The sequence below is a fragment of the Acomys russatus genome, chromosome 6 (genome assembly GCF_903995435.1).
Source record: "Acomys russatus chromosome 6, mAcoRus1.1, whole genome shotgun sequence".
In the NCBI taxonomy this organism is placed as follows: Eukaryota; Metazoa; Chordata; class Mammalia; order Rodentia; family Muridae; genus Acomys; species Acomys russatus.
The window spans coordinates 81,386,343-81,409,493 of NC_067142.1; the positions used below are offsets into that span (position 1 = coordinate 81,386,343).

Genomic DNA, 23,151 nt, shown 5'->3' on the forward strand with positions numbered 1-23,151 from the left:
GACCAGGCTGGCCTCAAACTCAGCAATCCACCTGCCTCTGCTTCCCCGTCCAACCTAGACTGCACCTTTTGTGATTGTGAGCAATCTGTAATACTGTGAATGTGGGTGGCACAGTGGAGCACTGTACTCACCCATCTGCCTTGTAGCAAAGCTGTGACAGCGGCAGGGCTGGCACAGGTGCCTTGGCAGAAGTGCTCCTGGAGAGCCTGTAGGTATAACTGTAAGAACCGCCTGCCGGCCTGCCTTATAGGCGAGTTAGTTCCTTTAAAATGAAGAAAACTCTATAGACTGGCACCAGAACCAGCTTCCCTCTGTCTTCTAGCCCCTACCCCCAGCCCCCAGTTCTTGCTTCTCATGCCAATTTCAAAGTCATAAACTTGTCTTTGTTGGGTTATTTTCCTTAATTCCTGTCACATGTATTTGACTGACACATTAGTTAAGGCCTTCATTCAGAGCCTGCTTGACTGTAAAGGCTTCCTTCTCTCCTCAGTATTGTCAAATTAATCATTATCCTTGGAAATGAGGAAACTTTTTATCTGGACAAACTGTCAGGCAGTTCAGGCCTTGCCTCCCTCTAGCCTAGAGGCTACAGGGCTTTGACCAGCCAGGCCTCACCAAATTGAAAAGCCTTCTTTTGAATGGCAGCCTGCCATGGTTAGTGTTTGTCAGTGTGGGCACTGAGGCAGAATAGCGTGCAGAAGGCAACTCAAGTGCAGTTGAAAATGAGCACAGGGCTAATGGGAAGGGGTGCTGGAGGGAGAGACCAAAGCTGCGCTCTCTAATGCTGCTGTTAAGGGTAGCTGCATTCATCTGCAGGGATCTTCAACGTAGCCATCCTGAGTGATGAAGTGTGCCCTCCATACTGGGCAGCCTCTGTTCCAATCTCCCAACTGTACCTCAGCTCAGTTTCTGACTCAGAAGATTTTGCCAACTGAGACCTACAGGGGGTTTTGCAATGGGAAAATGAACACCAGCTGTTCTGTTTGTCCTTGAAGACCACTGGTCATCGCATTAAACATCATAATGGAGAAGAATAAGCCCTGTTACACTGAGGGGACAGGTGCTCACGACAGGGCCGCTCGCTTGTCTGTACTTCCATTCTGTCAGCATCGTTGGTCTTAACACAGTTGAAGTCAAGTTTTGCGTCTCTCACTACCACAGTGTTTTCTGATGTCAATTACTTGGCTGCAAACAGCAGCAGCAAAGGCTGAAATCACAACAGAAAAGTCATATTATATAAAAATCCTCTTTCTGACCGAGCAATTTTGTTTTAATTGGTAGAAGCACAGACAATGTAAGCAAACGTAATTTCTTTAGAGCTATACTCACTACCAATGTAGTACTAGTTAGTGGCTGAACCCTGAAGAGTTAGGGCAATGCCAGACGACGTCTGAGGTCTTCATCACTAACACTGACTAATTACATACATGTTGACCCCGCCTCCCAAGGACTCTGTTTTTGTGAGAAACACAAAGTAGCTCTTCTCCTAATTGTGTGAGGTGACATTTTTGGTAGTAGCAAATGTGGCCATCTGGCGGGACATGGTGGTGCACACCTTTAACCCCAGCACTAGGGAGGCAGGAGCAAGCAGATCTGAGGTCCAAGGCAGCCTGGTTTACAGAGGGGATTCACTGTAGCCAGGGCTGCATAGTGAGTGAGACCCTGTAGCTAACAAAACCAAAATACTCCTTGGCTGTCTGAATATTCAGTTTGGCTATTTAAAGAGCTGTGACCTAAACTGGCTTGTGATTTCTTTGTGAAGCTCTCTGACATTAACTACGATATGGCTGGATTTTGGAAAGTTTTGTTGTTGTTGGGTAACGGCTGTATCACTGGCCTCCACCTTTTAATTTTGTTTTCCTTTGAGGTTAATTATTTTATTGCATGTGCATCTGTGTGTCTGTGAGTGCGCATGTGTGTGTAGCAGATATGTGCAGAGGCCAGAAGAGGGCAGCAGCGGTCTGGAACCGTAGATGGTTGTGGGCACCATGTAGGTGCTGGGGAACAAGCCGTGGGCGCCCTGCAAGAGCAACAAGTGCTTCTAAGCACTGAGTCTCCTCTCCAGCCTCTTTTCATTTTATCTCTATAAATATTATAGACCCGGGGTTAATCATAGAATCACTATCAATTTTTAAAATTCTTTAAATATGTTTCTGAAAGGTTAATATCTTGATGTATCATGCTAATATTTAATCATATTAAATAGATTGAAAGTTTAAAGTTCTCTCAGACTTAAGATCAGCGCTGTTTTTCACACCAGAAATATACGTTGTAGATGTCATGTTCAGATTTTGAGATTTTGAGTAATGACTCTGAGGTGTGACCTGCACAGAGTAACAGCAGTGATATGTTTTGTTTTGGTTTTTGGTTTTTCAAGACAGGGTCTCTCTGTGTAGCCTTGGCTGTCCTGGACTCGCTTTGTAGACCAGGCTGGCCTCAAACTCACAGCGATCGATCAACTGCCTCTGCCTCCTGAGTGCTAGGATTAAAGGCGTGCGCCACCACGCCCAGCTTTGTTATTTCATTTTGAAGTGCTAAAATGTGCCTACTTTGCCTATCTTTAAAAGCAAATTATAAGTAACTTAAAGGGATTGGAGGATAGTCACTTGTGTATCTCTAAGGCCATGACCAGGTAAATATACATGAAAATTCATTTCAATGTCTGCATTTGATTTTTTAAATGTGTGTATTATCTGCTGCAGTTGAAGTGAGCTTGTAGCTTTTTGGACGTCTGTCCTATTCCCGAGAAATATCCAGTCAGATTACTTCTGACGGGATTGAAAGCTTATGTTTGTATTGTGATATAAACTCTTATAAGTTGTTTTATTATATTTCCCTGTATTGTTTTCATCAGGCAATTTATTACATGGGTATACGCGAAATTTCTTCATTTATTAAATTTCAGATTACGTATTTGAAGGCAGAGCAAGACTTAGCCATTTCCCATAAGTGGAGCTTCAGGTAAACAAGCAATTTTAGCCTAGAAAATAGCTCCTGCTTCTGTCAACATGGTGCTTATTTTTTCTCTGAGATAAAAAGTTCAGTTTTCTGATATTTGTACCAAGATAAAGTCAGTAAACAAGATTAATATAGTGTGGAAAAGGTTGTCAGCAGCCCTGGCAAAGGAAATAAGTTGCCTGTACATAGAACATACTGTAAACTGAATAAAAGTGTCAGGCCCGCCATGAGATAATGTGATCATGGACGTCTAACAAACCATGACACAGGCCCAGGCGGCTTCTCTCCGGCCCCAGGGAAGAAAATGGATTACCGCGTTCCAGGGATACCTGCTGGACGAACACGAAGCTGTACTCCAAGACGAATACAGGATGTGGCTGGAGCCCAGTGTGCCCCAGGCCTGGGTGCTCGTTGTCATGGCCTGTACACTGGCCCTGCTTGTGTTTCTAGGAAGGCCAGAGGGGATGCTGTTGCCATCCTTGTTACTCAAGAGATGCAAGAGAAAAGTTTCCCAAAAACGTTTCTATTTTAGGCCATGCTGTTTTGACTCTGTCATGGCTAAAACGGCTTTTGTGTAATTAAACAGGTGTCACTCTTGTCATGAGGGAGCTTGACTCAGGGTCCTCTGCTGTCAGTTTGTACCTCATCCTTGGTGATGGAGGAACATCCATTCATGGCCGCCTTTTGCTTCATTTGCGAACCTTGGGTACAACAGGAATGCTGTGGAGTTCAAAGCAGACTTAAACAGTTGACACCATAGATGAAACACTTGGTAGATGAGGAAATACTGTTCTTTTTCACTCAGTATAACTACCAAGACAATTCTTGTCCTAGTGAAAATTTATAAAAAGAGCCTGTCATTGCCTTTTTGACAGAAATTCTTGTATGAGCTTGAATTTTGTTCAGGAACTCAGGACTAAAGTGGGTTCACAGAAACGTCAGTGTGAAAGGGTTTGGATGGCTGAGTCACTGCGCTGTTCTTGAACACAATATTTCCACTGTCATAGTGGTGCTCTGACAGCACCTTAAAACCTGGGAGAGTAATTCTGTTAGACCAAAAGGATATTTGTATGGAAAGACTTCTCTATGGAGACCCAGGAGCTCTTCAGATCCCCTGCAGTTGGCATTGCGGGCAGGTACTGGCACCAAGCTCAGGTTGTAACTGCTCTGCATCTCTCCAGCCCTCAGGACTGTGCTTAGTAGCGCTTTTGCTCCTTGCTATCTTGTTTTGGATTTGAAAATTACTGTTTTTTTCCTCTGTCTAGATGCAGCCTTACATTGTCTTTGGCCAGCGAGTTGACTATTTTTGTCATTTGTTTCCAAATCTCTTTCCAGATGTCTGCTCCTGGCCCCGTCAGTAACAAGAGGATGGTGCACTTTTCCCCAGACGCCCACCACCATGAGTGAGTGCTCGTGTCCTGTAGTTGCTTGGGTTAGTCCATTTGCTTTCCTAGGAACCTGGATTGCTATTTCTGAGTGAAGGTGATTGAATCTGTGTCTACTTTAAAAGCATAAAAAGGCACGTGGATGGTAACAGTATAAGAAAAACTCAAATCGAGCCCATGACAGAAATTAAAGGACTTGTAAATGCATTCTTTAAGTTGATAGTTTGAGATTCATGCCGTATTAACTGAGATGTAGGCCCTGCCTGAGAGCATTTAAATCTTGATGACATTGCCCTTCACCGAGCCCATACTCCAGCCCTTCTACAGTGCCGCCGTGAACACCGAGTGCCCCGGCGCCCTGGTGCGGCTCCACTCTGGCTTCTGCCGAGCTAGCCTTTGCTTATGACAGTAAGGAACTATAATGGAACCAAAATGTATTTCTTTTAGCAACAAAAGAAATGGCCTACTAGGTAACCTTACAAAGCTCAACAGTTTATATGACTTCAGTATAAATTATAAATAGGATTTCTTGATGGTAACCTTAATTCTAAATAGTCTTGTTGGGAAAACCTATGTTATGGGTGGTGGTTTGATGTCATATGTCTCTTCTGCCATCTGAAGTTGGTTGAAATCGAGGCCTGTGAGATAGGAAGTCATGAGTTAATTAATAAATTGCCTTTTCCTTTAAAAAATAGTCTAATTAAGATCAGTTATTATTGGTTTTCTTTAAACAAACAAACAAAAACCCTGCACCATAAATAGAGAACAAACTAGGGATTAGACAGAAAACTGATGTCAGAATCTCCCTTGTTTTCTTATTTGATGTGATGAAGCTTAAACCAAAACAACCTGACAACTCAGGATATTAGCCAAATGGCGTGTGCAGCTTTTGTTTTCATCTTGTTTTGGTGAACTACAAAAGCTGAGGCAAATAAGTAGATGCAGAAGTGTTTTAGATCTTCCTTTTGGCTAGAGGAAGAACGTAAGCGCTCTGCGGGCGTGTCTCCTTATTGCTGCTGCTGCCGCGGTGCTGGCCCTGTGCCTGATGGCGCAGACGCTGGAGCACACTGATCTGGCTGTGGGGCACGGCAATGTGTCCAGCCCAGCACGTGGGAAGTGGGGGCAGAGGAGTCAGTCGGAAAGAACAGGATGCCAGCCACAGTGTTGATCTCCACTGTGTTCCTCTGTCTGCTCCAGTCCAGGATCTCCAAGGTTTTCAGTCAGCTCCGACGCTCCAGGAGTAGAAAGCGGGAGTTGTTACCTTATTATTCCCATGTGTAGACTGGTGTTGCTCCAGCACACAGAGCTCAGCCTCCAGATGCCTTTGCTCCCTCGCCTTCCCGTGTCACTAGTCCAGCTCTCACTCTCTCTTGACCCATTTCCTACCCCATTGCCTTCTCTATTACAGTTTATGTCATTGAGGAGTCCCAGGGGATCCTTCAGTCTCTGGCTTTGCATGGTTCCAGGGCATATTACCTACTCAGGTGACTTGGGTTCAGATCTGGCCATCCTGCTTTCTTACTTAATATCCCCACTGACATCCGCCACCATCAGCAAACACCCTGCACAGCCAAGCCTGTTACCCATCTGTCATCGTCCTTTCCATTCTGGGCCCATAAAACTCACAGGCCTCAATTTTATCCAACTTCAGATCAGTGTCTCCCATATTTCCCCTTTGCCTTGTGGCCCTGGGACTGCTGCTGAGTTCTCTGTGGCCCTGGGACTGCTGCTGAGTTCTCTCTCTGTGGCCCTGGGACTGCTGCTGAGTTTTCTGTCTGTGGCCCTGGGACTGCTGCTGAGTCCTCTGTGGCCTGGGACTGCTGCTGAGTCCTCTGTGGCCCTGGGACTCCTGCTGAGTCCTCTCCTACTGTACTTGTCAAGACGCCTTGAAAACACTTGCATCAGCGTGTGTTAGGTCCAAACTTAAACCAACATTGTTTATAGTCGTTTTATTTTGTTTTTCTTCAGATTATTTTTCCTCCCCCTCCCTCCCACATAAGAAATGAAGAACGGGGCCTTTTAAAGAGCTTAACGATACTATGTAAGGCAGACTGCTTTTGTTTCTCACTTCATCTGTATCCCATTCTAGGCTGCTGTATCAACATTTCAGAGTAGATGGCTAAACAAACAAACAAAAACAAAAATGTGTTCTCATTCAGCCTGGAAGACCCAGGTCTAACTCAAAGCTGTCAATAGAGCTCCTTTGTGGCCACTGAAAAGAATCAGAAAACTCAGTCATCATGGCTTAAAGAGGATGCATAATACAGGTTCAGAAAGTTGTAGTAGCCCTGCAGGTCAGCACATAGCTAGCTCTAAGGAGATACTGTCCAGTAAACAGCTACTGACAGAATTTTTCCTGCCCAGTTCACGACTCTTCACCATCTGTGTGTTCTGTTCCTTCCAAGCATACACAGTATGCAGAATATTCTATCTTTTCCCAGAGAAGACTTCCAGGGCTCTGCCTTGCAAAAGCAGCTGGCTTTTGAGACTGTAGAGGCATGTGCCCTCCCAGACTGCGGCAGGCACAGCCAAACATTTCTCTATGGTAAAGTCAACAATACAGTATTGGTGGCCATGTAGTTGATACGCAGGTGGTTTCTCTTGCCCTTCCTGTGCCCTTTATAGTCTGTCGCTTAGAGTTCCAGCCTGTGGCAGTACAAGCTGACCACCAGGGGGCAGGATTGAGGGTCGCAGTTTTTGTCCCCAATGCTCACCTTCTCAGTGGGTTTAGCACCTGCAGAGCTCCCTTGCCTTATGAAGCACCTCACTTCTACAGCTCCCTGTTCACTGCCTCTTTCCACAAGTGGCTTTTAGTCTTCTGCTATTGAGCAGGATGGTCGGATCTTGGATTTCCTTTTCATGATATTTGATAGTTAAAAAGAAAAACAGAACTTTGCATGGAGAATGTCACTGAGCTGGAGGTTATGTTGTTGTCATTTGAGGGAGTTGTCATGACACAGCCCTTCCTGATGCTTAGACAGGAATATAGGAAGTACTTGAGGTAATGTCTCATGATTTACCCTAAAACTTAGGAACCTGTAGGAAAACAGGAAGCCATCATTAACTTATAAGTATCTTCTCGTTCCATAGTAAAGTGATGACCAGCGTCTTCTTATTCCCTCAGTGCTTCCCCTTCGATGACACCTGGCTTAAGCTAGGCCTGCTTGCGCATGACTGCAGCCCCTACACTCCGGAAGGCTAACGTGGCAGGATTATAAGTTCAAGACGTATGCAGTGAATCTTGCTATTTACTTTAAGTTTTGGTTTGGTTTGGTTTATAATCTCAAAAAAATACAGAAGACTATTGAGAACAACTTAACTTGTGGGGCTGGGGAGATGATTCAGGGATAAGTGCGTGCTGAGCATGTGTGAGGACGTCCACAAGCCTGTGCCTGCACCTTACAAACACGCACACACATTTGAGCGTCACCCGCACAAGCATAGAAAAATAAATCATCGTGCTTGTCAAATGTCACAGTTAAAATAGAGTAAACAGAGCGAGCGTTTTGAACTGCTGCAGTAGAGGATCACAGCGCCCAAAGCCCTGTGCCTGCCAGGCTGTGTAGAAACGGCGGGGAAGGCCCTGGTGCCTCCAGCTGGAAAAGGGAAAGGTGGTCTAGGGTTCAGAGAGCAGCAGCAGTGGGATGCTCCGTGTAGAACGCTGTCTGCTGAGCAGGAGAGTAGAAGTTGGTCAGCAAAGGCAGAGATGAGGGGTGGGCTGCAGCTCAGGGGTAGAGCACTCACGTCCCGTGCAGGGCACCCTAGGTTTAGTCCAGTACTTCAATAGCCAAATAAATAAACGAACATATTTAAAATCATATTTTAATAATATGATTTTAATATAATAATATTTAATAGTAAGCACTACACTATAACAGTTCATGATAATTTCCATTATAAAAAACAAAATTCAGATTGCTATTTGCTGATGGCAGCATTACTACACACCTCTTACAACATGGAATCCTGTAAACATGGACACCACACACTGGAAAATCTAAGAGGACCATAGTTAGGAGATGTGATCAGATTAATAAAATAACACTTTGCTTTGTGCCAAGCCTTAATCCAGCTAACTCAGGGAAGTTAGTATCTAACTACATATGGTAAAGTTTGAGACATGGCTAAAGACATGGCTCAGTGGTTAAAAGCACATGTAGTTCTTCCAGAGGACCCGAGTTCAATTCCCAGTAGCCGTGTCAGGAAGCTTACCACCACCTTTAACTTCAGTATGAGGGATCCAATGCCTCTGGCTTCTGTCAGTACCTGTCTTCACATGAACAAAACTAAAAATATAATAATAATATAATAATCTTTAAAAATACAATTTAGTTATCTCTGCCATCATGCTGTTGCCTTTCTAAATATGAAAATAGTAAAATGTAAAAATTAACATGACTCCCTGATAGAAATATTAAATAAAATATAATTATATATATATTATAAAATATAAAATAAAATTTGTTTTCATTAAGTGATTGGAGAGCCAGACATGCTAGCACACGTGTCTACTGCCAGCGTTTAGAAGGCTGAAGCAAGAGAATTGATTGCCAGGGATCACAAAAGTAGTCTGAGCTGCCAAGGTAACATAACGTGGTCCTGTCTCGAAAACCAAAGTGTTCCAGGCTCTTAGCTACTCTCTGACTTCTCTCAACTACTTGCATGATGCTTAATCTTAAAGAAATAAATATGATTTTAAATTTATATTCATATTCTGCTTTTATTTTATGTAAAATATATCTACTTCCAATGCTGTCTGTAGAACGAACTTTTTAACAATACACACAGATAACTCAGTACAGCCTTATGATGAATTCCTTCATAAAGCAAATATTCACTCACTTTATCTTTTGTGTAAATATCAATCTTGTTTTAAGCAAGATTTGTCTGGATTGAAGGTTATGTTCATTGGGAATACTTTTTCACTTTTAAATTTAGCATTTATTGCATTATGGGGGAAGTGGCTTTAACTGTGGATTGAGGTATGTACAACATGCTGAATCATTTCCATCCTTTGTTTATCATGGTCAGCATGCTGAGTCATGAGCTGACGTGTCTCCATTTTAGTTATGGATGGAGTAAGTGAGGCAGCCTCTAGTGTAAGGTATTCACAGAGCTCTGTGCCATCTCTGCTAGAAAGTTCCTCAACACCATCATGCGTAGTTTGCATCTTAACAGCTTCTTCAGAACGTTTTCAGGTGTGCATGTCAATGTCTTTCCTCTCTCTGAATGACCGAAGCAGATGTTCTCTCTCCGTTTTATAGGTCATTTGGCTTTTCCAGAGCCACACACTGTAACTCTGCTTGACCAAAAATCAATTAAGAAACAGGTATCTTAGGTATCTCTGATGTGTTTTGTGACATGCAAGCCCTGTGGGAACTCTATAGAGAGCTCCTATTGTATTAAGTCTTCTGTGGACAATGAGGGTTCCAAAGCCTACAGAATGGAACCACACATGGTACTGTGGCCCACAGCATACTGCAGGGCAGAGGACATTAATATTGATTTTAATGCCTTATGCATGGGAGATGAGAATTTATGTTTAAGCCTCTCAGTCCTCAGAAAGCTCAGAAAGATCTTTACTTTTACTTTATTATTTTTTTATTGTATGTTGATGATGGGGGTGTGTGTACGTGTGTGTGTGTGTGTGTGTGTATGTGCGCGTGTGCGCGCACTCATACGCACGCCCGCGTGCATGTGTCATGGCCCACACGTGGAGGTCAGAGGACAACTTTGTGGAATCACTTCTCTTCTGCCCTATGTTGGTTCCATAGGTTGAACTTAGAGAGTCAAGCTTTTGTACCATGGACTTGACTTGCTGAGCATCTTGCCAGTCCCCAGTGTTATTTTTGTTGGTAAGGAAGGAATCTAGACCCCAAATGTATAATGTTTGCCAGAAGTCACCCGAGAGGTTTTAGAGCCTGTACCCAAGCATATCATGCAAACATTTCTGAATTTTCATTAGTAGTTTAATAAAGTAGAGCTTTTAAAGAGCCTCCTGTGTATAATTTTAGAGTTCTGTATCATAGAAAAATTTAACGAAGGAGGGCTAGCTTCATAGGGAATAACCGTGGCAGCTATGGTTGATCAAGCCTTGTCTGCCATTTCCAAGTCATGGCCTTATGCACTCCTCCCAGGATGCCTCTGAGGATGACCTCAGCACACACACAAGAACAAAACACACATGGCCGTTGTCTCGTGTTGTTCACATACTTCCCTGTCAGGCATGGGTCCTAGACAGTGGTCAGTGGGTAAGCCTATACATGTGCAATTACATGATAGCACATGTGCATCCTTAGATACTGAGATGAGGGCTCTAACTCCTACATTTTTAGTTGGACACTGAACTAGAATGACTAATAAATCTCTATGAAATACATGGAGTGGGGGACGGAGAGCATTTCAAGCAAACGAAACAGCATGTTCTGTGTTCAAGAATCTGGACGAATTCTAAGACGTAAAGGAGCATGAAAGCAGATTGTCACATGGTGAGGCTGGAGAGGGGGGCAGGCCTGGCCTGAGACACGGGTAAAGAGTCTTTCTTTGTGAATATTGAAAAGCCAGCTGGAGGTTTAGTTTGCTATTTAATTTGTTCATTTGGAGTGATTGAGTGCTCTCAGTTTCCATAGTGACAGGTTAGCCCTATTCTTGGGGGTTTTGCACAGCTGTTGAAGACAGCTGTAGAAGCCTACATTCTTAGCTATGTGGACTCTTGATGCTGGACCACCTTCTTTAATTTTCATTTCTATACCTGAGCTAGGAGTTTGTCATGTTTCTTTTCTCCTTTTTATCTTCTTAAATTATTCTTGAGTCACCTAGGCTTGATCTCATGACTCTCCTATCTTAGTCTCTTGAGTGCTGAGATTACAGGTGTGTGCCACCATGCCCAGCTTTTCCCTTCTATTGTGTACGTCATCATTATGAAAAACAAAAAATACCTATGCTTCACAAGGAAGATGTTCACGGTGGAAGATTGTTTTCAATGTTAATTTAGATTTTCAGTAATAACCCATGAATACCAGTGCTATCCAATAAATCTTTCTCAGGAGTACACATTCTACAGCTGAAATGAACTTAATGGTGGTCCTTAAAACCATGTGTACCTTTAAGCCTGCAATGTGACTGTTAAACAAAGGGCCTGAATATAATAATATTTCTTTAAATTTAGATAGGTAGATCTAGCTAATGCTTTTATATTGAACAGCACAGATTTAGGTTGTATTACACACACACACACACACACACACACACACACACACACACACACTATTTAAAAAACTGTTCTTTTATATCCAAAAAGAAAAACTTATTTTTAAAAATTCATATATAAAAGTACATTTTTAGAGTCCTCAGTCAAAAATCTTGGGGTTGGTTTTGTGGTGTTGCCCAGGAGTAAGGTCGTCGGCTGCCTGTGAAGTCCAGTACATTGTTGCTAGCTGCTTTCAGCTCCTTGTTCAGGAGGGGATTATGGAAGCATGAGAAAGAATTTATGTAGTACTCAGCATCTACAGAGACCTGAAACACAATCCCTCCTGCTCTGTAGTCAAGACTGCTCTGCTTGAAAGATAGCTACAGAAGGGCACAGGCGGAGCTGCACATGTCTGCTCCCGGCAGAACTGTGCTGGGCAGGCTCTGTTTCTAGATATGCCTGTCTTTTTGCTTGCATCTGCCTCTGAGAGTTTGGGGATTAAATGTTAACTAGTTAGCTTGTGGAGTGCTCCTGAGACCATTGACACTGCGGAGAGATTTGCATGAATGGTACATGCCAGCATTTGACACTGACTTTCACTGGCATGCTACTCAAATACAAAAGTATTTCCTTGGTTACTCTGGAGCAAACCTATCCAGAATTCCTGGCCTCTGGAAGTTTGGATTCCTAATATTCTGCCAGCTTTCTCGTTCATTAAGACTCATTCAGATGAGCATAGGCACTCACACCTTCCTTTACTCCCTTTCTTAAATCTTGTTTATTAGAGGAAATAAACTTCGTTTGTCCACTGTTGACTCTAGCACATGTGTTTTAATCTGTCATTTTTCCCTTTCTTAGGGCTTCCTCACCCACTCTTTCAACCTCTAAGTTTCCTCCACCTACACTATTCCCCTTCCTCCCTCTCAGCCTGTTTACTTCCCATCCTCCCCTTTCTCACCCACCTGTGTATTATAATCTCAGTCTCTCCCACCCCACCTCCTGGAACTTCTCTGAAAATCCCCCAGTGACCCCTGCAGACCCTGCCAAATCATATTTCCCTACACCCTAAATTCCAAACAAAGTTCTTAAAACTTCTCCTGGGTGGCTTCAATAGTCAAACATCCTATTAGGATTTTTGCCTCTTGGAAAACCTATTTTTAATCTTCTTACCCAAATCTTATGAAGACAGAAAATAAAACATATTGAGAGAGGACAGCATAGTAGATGCTTCCACTGGTTTTCAAGCCCAAAGAGCAGGAGTCAGCAGATAGGAGGGGTGTATGTTCAGCAGGCACACAGAAAACCCTTATGTACCTCTCATAGTTCCCTAGAAAAGCTTAAAATGGGGTGGGCATGGGACATCCCACACACGCCCTCTTTATCACTGATGGTAACAAAGATGTGACTCTTCATTTAAAGGAGGAAAACACAGCAGAGAAGAAACCAGGCCAGTGCCAGCTGTGGAAAAATAGAAGGGACATGGTGGCAGGAAGCAGTCACATTAAATGTCTTGCTCTTAGCTTACTGTCTGGGTAAAGTCGAGAGCATTAGGAGCTAGCAGAGGAAGAATGGGAAGAGGGTCATGAGCCCCACAAGGAGACCATCAAGGCTGGCGGATCTGGACCAAGGGGAGAGTGGGGACTGCCTCTGACATGATCTCTGGTGGCCCCCAGTTTGATCACTTCCCCTTGCTGAGGAGGCCTGCAGGACACAGAGGAAAGGGAAGCGTGCTGTCTGGATGAGAGCTGATAGGCTGTGGTCATATGGTGGGAGAGTAGGTCCCTTTCTGTCAGAGGTCTAGGGGAGGGGAATAGGGAGGAAGAGGGAGCGGGGGTGGGAACGGGAAGATACAAGTGAGGGGATAACAGGATGTTACCTGAATAAATTATAATATAAAAGAATACGTTTAAATTTATGATACTAGGAACTCAGTCATTAACATAGAAAGTCCTCTATGCGCTACCCTTATGCCTTGTTCTTGGTTTAGCTGCTGGTCTATCTGCCAGTGGAGCACTCAATGAAAGCTTGCTTTCAACTGGTAGCTAATCCAGTGTTAGGCCACTCACACCAGTTAAGTGGCCGTTCTCGTAGGAGCACGGGATCTGCCTTGCTAGGGAACACCACCAGCCTTGACCTGTGGAGGCTGCTCACTCCCAGCCGGCTGCCCCAGAAGCTGGAGAATGCGTAGTGGTCTCGGGCAGACCCCAGCGTGCCAGTCAGGATCAGTCTTCCCTGCCCTTCTGTAGCGTGGTGTACTGATCGCACACTGTAGTAAGGAGACCCACATCCTCGTGTCCACGTTTTCATGAGGCTGGACGATATGTTTGGTGTTTCTAACAAGGCTGAAGTGCATAAAGATGCTGATGTTTCTTGGAATACTAAATGGCACACATAGTGACTAGTATCCCCTGTAACTGTGACTGTCTTCACCTCTGCAGTGACATTCTAGACACTCGCTGTATGCTCCTGGAGCACTAGGTGTGTAGCTAGTAAGAACTCCAACTGACAAGTGTGCTGAGAATCTATGAAGAGTTCTGCTTAGTGGCCGAACAAGTTTTGACTGCAGCAACTGTGTCTTCACTGTTGTAGGACTTGTTCTTGTCCAAATTTTTGATTGCTGTAGCTGTGAAAGGAGCATATCCAAAGGACCGTTGTGAGTGGTCTAGGGTTCATATCTGGAATTTTTTGTTTCAGTCCTGAGGGCAGAGCTGCAGAATGGAATATTCTTGTATTTTCAACTCTTTTAAAATAACTCCAATAATCAAAAGGTCATAATTTGGCATAATGGTGCTATAATTAAGTTGCAGCAAATGATAGCATTTGTAGATTTTATAACCAGAATTGATTTGTAAAATGAACACAGTCCCAGCAGTTTATGTTAACATAATTAAATGGAAATGTAATTCTAACTCCGTTTGCTTATTAAATTGAAAATTACTGGGTTATGAGCACTCTTACATTCCTGTCAAAATTGGTGTAAGTCTAGAATTACATGAAATATCCATTAAAATAAAGCATATTTAAGGTTCTGTTGCTAGTGTGAACAAATTCCTTAAAGCATGTGCTGACTGTTCATGGGAGAGCAAGGGCTTCTGGGAAGGGACCAGCTCACAACTCTTTTTCTCTCAACAGCCACTGGTTTAGCCCTGGGGCTAGAACAGAGCACGGCCAGGTAAGGAACCGGCTCCTTCAATGTCTGTCTCCCGTGGATAGTTAGTATATAGAGAGAGAGCAAATTAATTTAAATGGAGTTAATTGTGTTGGGACTTAATAATGACCTCAGCAAACATCTAAGATTCCTCCCACTGCCACTGTCCTGAGACACACAGGTGACCTCTGTGGAGTGGGTCACATGTCAGACTTGACTAGGAAATCCTGGGTGTGGTGGCGCACGCCTGTATGTAATCCAGTACTTGGGATATGAAGTCAAAAGGACCAGGAGTTCTGCATCCTCATCTATGCAGTGAGGCTGGCCTGGTTGGCAGGAGAAATGTCTCAGAAATCCAAGTCAACACATAAATTAAAACCACGTGGGCTGGAGGTTAAGAGCACCGTCTGTTCTTCCAAAGGTCCTGAGTTCAATTCCCAGCAACCACATGGTGGCTCACAACCACTCATAATGAGATCTGGTGCCCTCTTCTGGCATGCCGACTCACACGTGGGCAGAATACTCTATAAATAAGAAATAAATCTTAAAAAAAAAGCAAAACAAAACCACGTGAGATCAGGCAGCGCAGGTTGTTGTATTGAGGTTAGGAGGGGGTAGTCATTTCTTCTAAGATGGGATGTATTTCTAGGTGAGTGTTCTAAGTTATGTGGTGTGGTGAGCAGTTGGACTGGCAGGAGTTGCACGTTCACTTCCATTGATCTTGCTTCTGAGTGTATTAATTCTCTCTAAAATGTGCTAAGATTATTTACAAGTTAGATTGTGATAAATCTGAAAGCTTACAGTGTACTGCTTGCCTCCTTGTGAAGACTTTTGCTCTTTTGAATGATAAAGTTATGCTTTGGTCATGTGGTCCACAAGGAGAGCACTTTCTGAGGGCTGTGGCTGTGTGAGGAGACGTGCATGGCATGCAGGCTCAGGTGGATTTGTCACTCATGGCTTCTAAAGAGAAGTTTCATAATTCTTTTGACCAATTTTTAGTTTGGCTTTTTGCTTCAACTTTGGTGTGCAGTTCACATTTTTGTCTTGATTGGATGTTATTAGTAATGCAACTAACAGTTTCATTTGTGATAGCTGGTTTTCTAGGTAGACTCCAACACTAAGTTCTTTAATACTGAACTGGTATTCTTAGAGGAAGTACAAAGCTAGTTTCTTCCAGGCTTTTAGTCCCAAGGTCTTCATCAGCCAGTCAGTTTTGTGACTCTGGGGTGTGTGTGTGTGTGTGTGTGTGTGTGTGTGTGTGTGTGTGTGTGTGTGTGTGTGTGTGTGTGTTTTAATACCAAACCTTTGATTCATTGAGCTCTGACCAGTGTAGCTCCTGCTTTTTCGTCACTAGCCTATCACAGCCTTCTTGAGCTTAAAAGCAGTAGACACTCTTCCTGCGGCCACATAGATACAAAGGCATTGAATTCAAAAAGACGCACAAACTAGAACAACAACTCTTTAAAGTGTGAGCACAGGACAGTATCGTCTGAATAGGGTTGTTCACTTAGGACACTTGCTTTCACCCCTCAGCATGTGTCTGCGAGTGACTGCCAAAGCATGGAAAGTGTCGATCTGCATGTCAAAATAATTCTCAGCAAGTACATAGACAGACAGTGAGGACCAGTTACTCGGTGGTGGACAGGCACATACAAAGCGTTTACATTGTGAAATATAGTCATTTCTTGGTTCTAATGTAGACCTAACCGTGACACAGTGAACAGGAGGACTCTAGGATTCTCCACTGAATGCTGACTGAATGGTTTGCAATGCAGTCGCCTTCTTTCTTATTCTAGTTTAGCCACATAAAATACCAATAGTATTGACCTGATTCCTTTGAAGTCCTCCCCTCACTGCCGGCCCCACCTTCCCATCCTTTTCTGTTCCTTATTGCTCCATCTCGCTTCTACTGCATGCTATATAACATGATTATGTCACACCCTGCTGTAACTTCCCTGTCATCTTGCCATCTGTCAGATACTCGGTACTTTTACAGGAAAAGGTATTTGTAGAAAGCAGCATCAGTTTCCCACTTAGACACTTGTGCTCTGAGCATGAAGGCAGTGACTGTTGGTAACTGTGTAGGTAAGCAGCAATCACTCAGGTGACAGAAAGAGGGGACATCTGTGTGTCCCGGTATGTTTGTGGGTGTCTATGTGTGTATGTATGTCTATGTATTTGTGTGAGCATGCTTCTGTGTCTCTGCACATGTGTGTCTGTGTATGCACGAATGTTTACAGTCTGAGGCTTTGCCTCCTTGGACATCTTATGGCTTGACATTTTGACTAAGTTTACAGGTGCCTTAATGAGTCATTGATCATGGTTTAGCTATTACTCCATTCTATCTTTAGTGTTGAGAACAGCAAAAGACCAAGTCTGAGGAGACTTGAAATGGCTTTTCAGATATTCAGGGGTTCCTGAGTGGGTATGTGTCAGCCAAGACACTTCAGACCAGCCATACTTTGTCTGTAGCAGCAGCAAAGAGGAACGCGCCTCTTCCTTCCGATCTGGGGCTTAATAGTCATGTGGGAACATGAATAGCTCAGAAATTCTTACTCCCATTCTGTACACATTGAAGCCATGAGCTACAAGTTGCCCTCCTTTGTCTTCCTGGTTGAGTCAGCTCTAAGCTTGGGTGCCAGGGTTTTGCTTGTTGCATTGTCCTGCCTTCAACCACAAGCCACTTTCTAATGTACACCTGCAGTGGGTGGCTAATCAGGGGCTTTGCTGTGATGCACCTCTGTTTGCCTTAAGTCCCCCAATCGGAAAGCCTGAAGGGGAGCAGCACTCGCACTGTATGCAGACGCTCAGTTCTTAGCCAAGATGCCGTTGTTGAGTCATGACCTGGAGAGACCTTGCTGTAACCCTGATGGAAGTGCCACAGCGCAGCACAGTACCTGCTAAGAACTGAGCGCTCTCTGAGCGAGAGAGCAGCCCTTGCAGCTGCAGCTGCCCTCACCACGAGCGTGCAGCCTGCTGCCTTTTCCTAGACAGTCTTTAGACACAAGCGGATTTCCCCAGGCTCTCTAGACCAGTCTGGCGTTCCCACACATTGGACATCATGCATTGACTTGCTCATGGCTCAGGCATTTAAATCTTTCCTGTCTGAACTTTATTTCAAAATCATTGTTGACCTTGATTTGTGATTTTCTTGGTAAACTAAGAGTTTCATAATGGAGTCTTTATGTGTATGGACTGCATCATTGCAGAATATGTCTTTTTTATACACTACTCATCAACGCCATAAATTTTAGGATAATTTATTACATGGATCTGCTCAGAAGAGGTAGAACAAAGCTCAGAATCAGTATCCTCTCCTTTGTTGTTAAAGGAGATATCAGGCAGTAGGCTGAAAACCGCCCAGATCGACTGATACAGCCTGTCACTATGACTGCACTGTCAAACCTAAGTTGTAGAACTTTTTCTTACTGCTTCTTACACTGTTTATAAGTGTTTGAACTGTTCTAACACCAGCGCCAGGAAAATAGTTTCAGTCATTTTTATATTAAAATGAGAAAAGTCAACTACCATGAATCTAAGATGAGGGATGGGGAGGTATTTTGTCATCTCACCTTGAGCTGTCTGTGTCACAAATGTTGGTTTATAAATAGACATGAAGGCACTAAACTTAGAAATGCCAAGCAATTAATTTTTTTTCTTATTTTCAGAACCAATTTAGTGTTCATGGTATAAAGTGTTTCTAAATTGAAACCTTTTCAGATTAATGGACTTAAGATAAATGGTCACTATTTTCTATAAATAGCAATAATGAGCTATAGCTTCAGCTACATATCATATACCAGATCTCGTGCTCGATTTTGTTGCCTCATTCGTTCACTCATTCAACAAATATTTACTGAACACTGGAAATGTTCCAGAAGAGTCTAAGCCCTGGAGATAAACTGAAAAACTGAAGCGAAGAGCCCGTGTGAGCAAGGGCAGAGTCCATATCCCAAGTAAAGTGTTCGGTGTGGCTGGGCTATGTGGAAGTCAGGGGATTAGCCGGGGTAGGAGGGAGCACAACAGCTCATTCATGTAGAGAGGTAATCGAACTCTGAAGGGCCTGATAGCCTGACACAAGATTTTGAATTTTATTTCAGGTGTAATAAAATTAGATTCATTTAAGAAAGTTCATTTTGAGTACACTCAGAGTGGCTTGGATCAGAGCAAGGCTGCAGACAGGGAGACCACCTAGGAGGCTGATCAAGGTAGAAAACAACAGACTGGAGCAGGCTGCTGGTGATCTGGGTAGAAATAAGTAGAAGCTTAAGAGGAATTTTAGTAGCTAAGACATCCCTGGATACCGGGACTGAACTAAGGTCTGGGCTGTCCAGAATGTGGCCAGATTAGCACTCAGTTCTCAGTGGTGGTGTGGAACTGTTCAGAATATTCAGCCTTCGTCACAGTTACTGGGACCCTGAGCCAGTCAGCTCACGCTGCCAGCCGAGTTCCTGAAGTGTACCCATCGTCACAGCTGCAGCACTCAGGCCAAGCTCTCACCACTTCCAGCTTCTAGTCCCGCAGTGCTAAGCATTCTCCTGCTTCATCTTAACACCGCAGCCTGACAGCTCAGGGTCACGGGTTCTTCCAGGTGGGGACTAGACCTAAGAAAAGGAAGGATGCTGTCTAAGGTTACAGTTTCTATTCAGTGACACTGTCACTGAAACAAAGTGGCTTGAGGGTTTGCTGGTGCACAAAGCTGTCCTCTGTTGGTACCTATAAAACTTATTTCTCTGCTCTGTTTGATTTCTGATATGGTGTAGCCTCGAATACCTGTAGTCATTATGTAGAAAAGTAAATTATGTAAATTAAACTTTGGACAGATAGTGAAGAGTATTGGCTGGTTTTTGGGTTTTTTGTTTCGTTTTGTTTTGTTTTGTTTTGTTTCTCATCTACTTTACTTCCAGTTAATTAGGGTAAAGCAAATATGAAGGGGCACAGATGTCTAAACATTTGGAGGAAGTACACGTGTGTGTGTGTGTGTGTGTGTGTGTGTGTGTGTGTGTGTGTGTGTGTTTATATATATATACACGTACACACAGATACAGATAGGTAGGTATGCAGATTTGTCTCCACGGCAGTAATTTTTAGAGAGCACTTTTAGTGTGTTTTCTGCTATGGCAGGCTGTTACATACATAGGAAACAGTATCAGCTCTTTCATATCAGCTCAAAACTGTGGCAGCTGAGCCTGACAGTCAAAGCTTTAGACAGGCGTTATTGCAGCTACAGAAGTAGTGGACACATCTGAGCCCAAGTTGTGCCGCGCCATGCCATGTGCTAACTGGGTGGGAGGGGAGATCAGTCGCTGCAGCTGTTAAGGACAGGTGGCCCCCTTGCTTGACACCCTTAACTGGCATTTTTACACCAATGACGGTGACATCATTAGCAGAGAGAGTGGCAAGAAAGTCATGCAATCAGAGTCCCTTCAACTACAAAATATTTTATTTACTCACTGCAAATAATATAACGAAAATGTTTTTGTTTCTATGCTTTGCCTTGACACTTTGTATAGCACCAGCTTCTGAGAGATAGCCGAGCGGAAAGAGGACACAAGAAAAACTGCTCCGTGAAAACAGCCAGCAGGTAAGCACTTAGGATGCTCTGCATTCACATGGGCTCGGGCCTTTCTGTACAACCAAGAAACCTTGCGAATTGTGCAGTGTTTATCAGAACCCATTTCAGTGTTCCCAGTGACGAGTACCGAGATACCATTTTGATTGAAGCTGGTGAAATTTAAGGAAATCGGTTTTTTTCGCAAAAGAAAAAAAATGCGTTTAGGGTCTTTTTCATCCTAAGTTACCTAAGTTGTCTGTTTTATCTTCTTTTCAATGTAGAGGATTTTCTGCAGTTTGCTTTTGACAATATGTTTACAAATTTGCGCCTGGTGAGGATTTTTCTTGCTAGCTCAACATGGCACAGTGTAGACTCTGGGAACAGAGCCGCTGGCCTGTGGGCATGGTGGTTGTCTTGATTATGTTAACTGATACAGCAAGTCCCAGCTGCAAGCAGACAGTACCAGTCCTTGGACTTACAACCTCAACTCTATGAAAAATAAGAAACAGAATTGAGCACAAGCTTGCACATAGTAACTAATGCGTTCTTCTTGCTCTGGGCTGCGGATATGATGTGATGCGTTGCTTCAGGTTCCTACAACCTTGATCTGTCAGGACTGGCAGACTGTGACCTGGACTTGTGATCCAGACAAACTCCATTCCCTTCAGGTTGTTTTTGCCGGGGTGCTTAGCACATCAGGAAAGGAAACCAGTGCAACCAACCGTCAAGACTAGGAGGAGCCAGCTCTGTACCTGAATCCCAGACAGGAAGCCCACAGTTGGCAAGAGTGCTCAGGAAGAGTCTTCTCCTTCAGTCTTCCTGTTCTGGATGAGGCAAAATTACCCATTATACCTTGGGCTTAATAAGCATTTCTCAGAAACCTAAAGCTCAGTCTGTGGAAGAACAAGTAGTGCAGAGTGAGACCTTATCAGACCCTGAGAACTGTTCTTTCCACGACCACATAGGAAGACCAGGTAGGCCCCCAACTGGAGTGAATAAAAAGACTTGACTTGAGTGTGTGTGTCTAGAGGGCTTGGTGTGTAGGCCACCATTAGCATCTGTTTAATATAATAGGGCCCTGAGGTCCATCCCTACATAGCACTACTCAAAATACAGTAAGTGGGGAGGCGTGGAAAGGAGGCGGGAGCTGGCGGGCTCCCCATTTTCTTCATATCTCTGCGTACTGTAGGAAGTGATCACACTGTACCTGTCATCACACACTGGCCTCTGTCGCACTTCATGTGTCTTCCCATCTCTGTCCCTTGTCTCTAAGCTTCATGAGTGCAATGCCTTTGCTTTACGGTGCCACAGCATGCCTGGTGCCATGCATGTCCGCAACTGTTGCTAAGAATAGCTGCAGAATGGGTTGAAAGTTGAACCTAGGGAATGGGTCCTCACATGATTGTTTTGGAATTTGCATGCCTGACTGTGTCCCATTGTCTCCATGCCCTAGTTGGATGATTCTGAGCAAAATGTTGAGGTTTTCTCCTTTCCCCTATATAAAATGTATCTATGGCATTGTTATACAGACAGGATGAATGAGTTCCCGAATGTCTGTAAGGATTCAAGCACTGGCTGCTGTGACTCTCACACTGTCATTGCCATTTTTTTTTAACCTACATGTTTCTTACATGCTTGCTGAATTGTATTTTTTCAATAATGTTGAAAATACACAGAGTATTAAATCCTTTGTAAGAACATCAACATGTGGAAAGGCCCATTATCTTTTTCAGTTCTCTGGATTTAGTCTCCAAACAATTAAACTCTTAGGTATTTCTTTTGCTATTAGAACCTGTGCAGTAGTGTTTCATGGTCACATGACCACTTCTTGGAGTTTTCAATTAATATTACATATTGACTTTTTTTTTCTGTGATGCTCCCCACCCCCACACATACTGGTGGCTGGTTCTTTATCTCTTCCTCCCAGACTGAATAAATATGGGTTTTCATTAAGAAACTATACATGTAGCTGCTGCCCACTTGTGTATCATTTTCACTCACAGAGATCAGGGCACTGCTTGCCAGTTGCTTTATTTCCTATTTTTTAGTCCTAATTCATCAATAATCTTCCCCTGAGTTGTAACTCCTTCTCCTTACTTGTCCTGGCAGTATCCTTCTTGGCTGTCTGTTTTCAGTTAAGTTCTGTACTGTCCACCTGACCTGATGGGTGGCACGTACAGCAGCCTTAGGTTGTTCCTCGTTGGCACCCACAAGACTACCTTTACCTGTTTCCCAGAGTCCTCTTCCCTGGGTCCCATGACATTATTTCCCTTGAGCTCTATGGGAAAGAAAGTTGCTCGTTAAATCTGGGAGATGTTTTATTTCCCGAGTCTCTTTGTGCTTTTCTCACACTGGCCAGTTTCCCTGAGAGGTGCACTCTGGTTTGGAGACCTTTGCCTCAGGGTTTTCGTGGCCACTCCCTCCATGTCCTCCCATTCCTGGTGACTGCATTTCTCTCCCCCGTTATTAGTTACTGGGGTCTCTATCTTTAAGCCCCTCCTTTCCTCCCTTCCCCTCTCCCATCCTGTCTCTCTCACATAAGTACATGACATGACATGTCTGTTAGAAGTACACAATTGTCTTATCTACACAACAGGTATAAATACAAATATAAACTGTCTTCTTGGAACACTGTGGGGCAATTTTCTCAGTATTATAACCTAACTCTTCAGATGGTTTTTTTTAAACTTCTGCACTCTTATCTCCAGACTGCTCTTTTTAAGGATCATCCATATTTATTCTTTGTCCTTATTAGGGGCTGCACTGTATATTGTTGTCACTCTAATGTCACAGGCTGTGTTAGCACAGGGCAACTTGGAAAGGTGAAAATAAATATAAGGGAAGATTGAAGCTTAAATTTTCTTCTAAATCTATTTGAGTACAGCGTGAAAGTTTTTCACCTTCCAATTCATATATA

The 23,151-nt window shown here is 43.5% G+C and overlaps 1 protein-coding gene across 3 annotated transcripts in view; it reads left to right on the forward strand.

The window, feature by feature from the left end:
* Positions 1 to 23,151, forward strand: part of Gpatch2 (G-patch domain containing 2) — a 130,445-nt gene that overhangs the window by 87,794 nt on the left and 19,500 nt on the right. For 2 of the 3 annotated variants that reach the window (XM_051148104.1, XM_051148101.1), the window contains exons 6-8: positions 4,294 to 4,361; positions 14,665 to 14,704; positions 20,194 to 20,264. In XM_051148104.1, coding sequence (XP_051004061.1) covers positions 4,294 to 4,361; positions 14,665 to 14,704; positions 20,194 to 20,264 — 179 coding nt within the window. Of the gene's footprint in view, positions 1 to 4,293; positions 4,391 to 14,664; positions 14,705 to 20,193; positions 20,271 to 23,151 lie in introns of those variants that run through there. The other variant, XR_007830802.1, reaches the window with a different exon arrangement.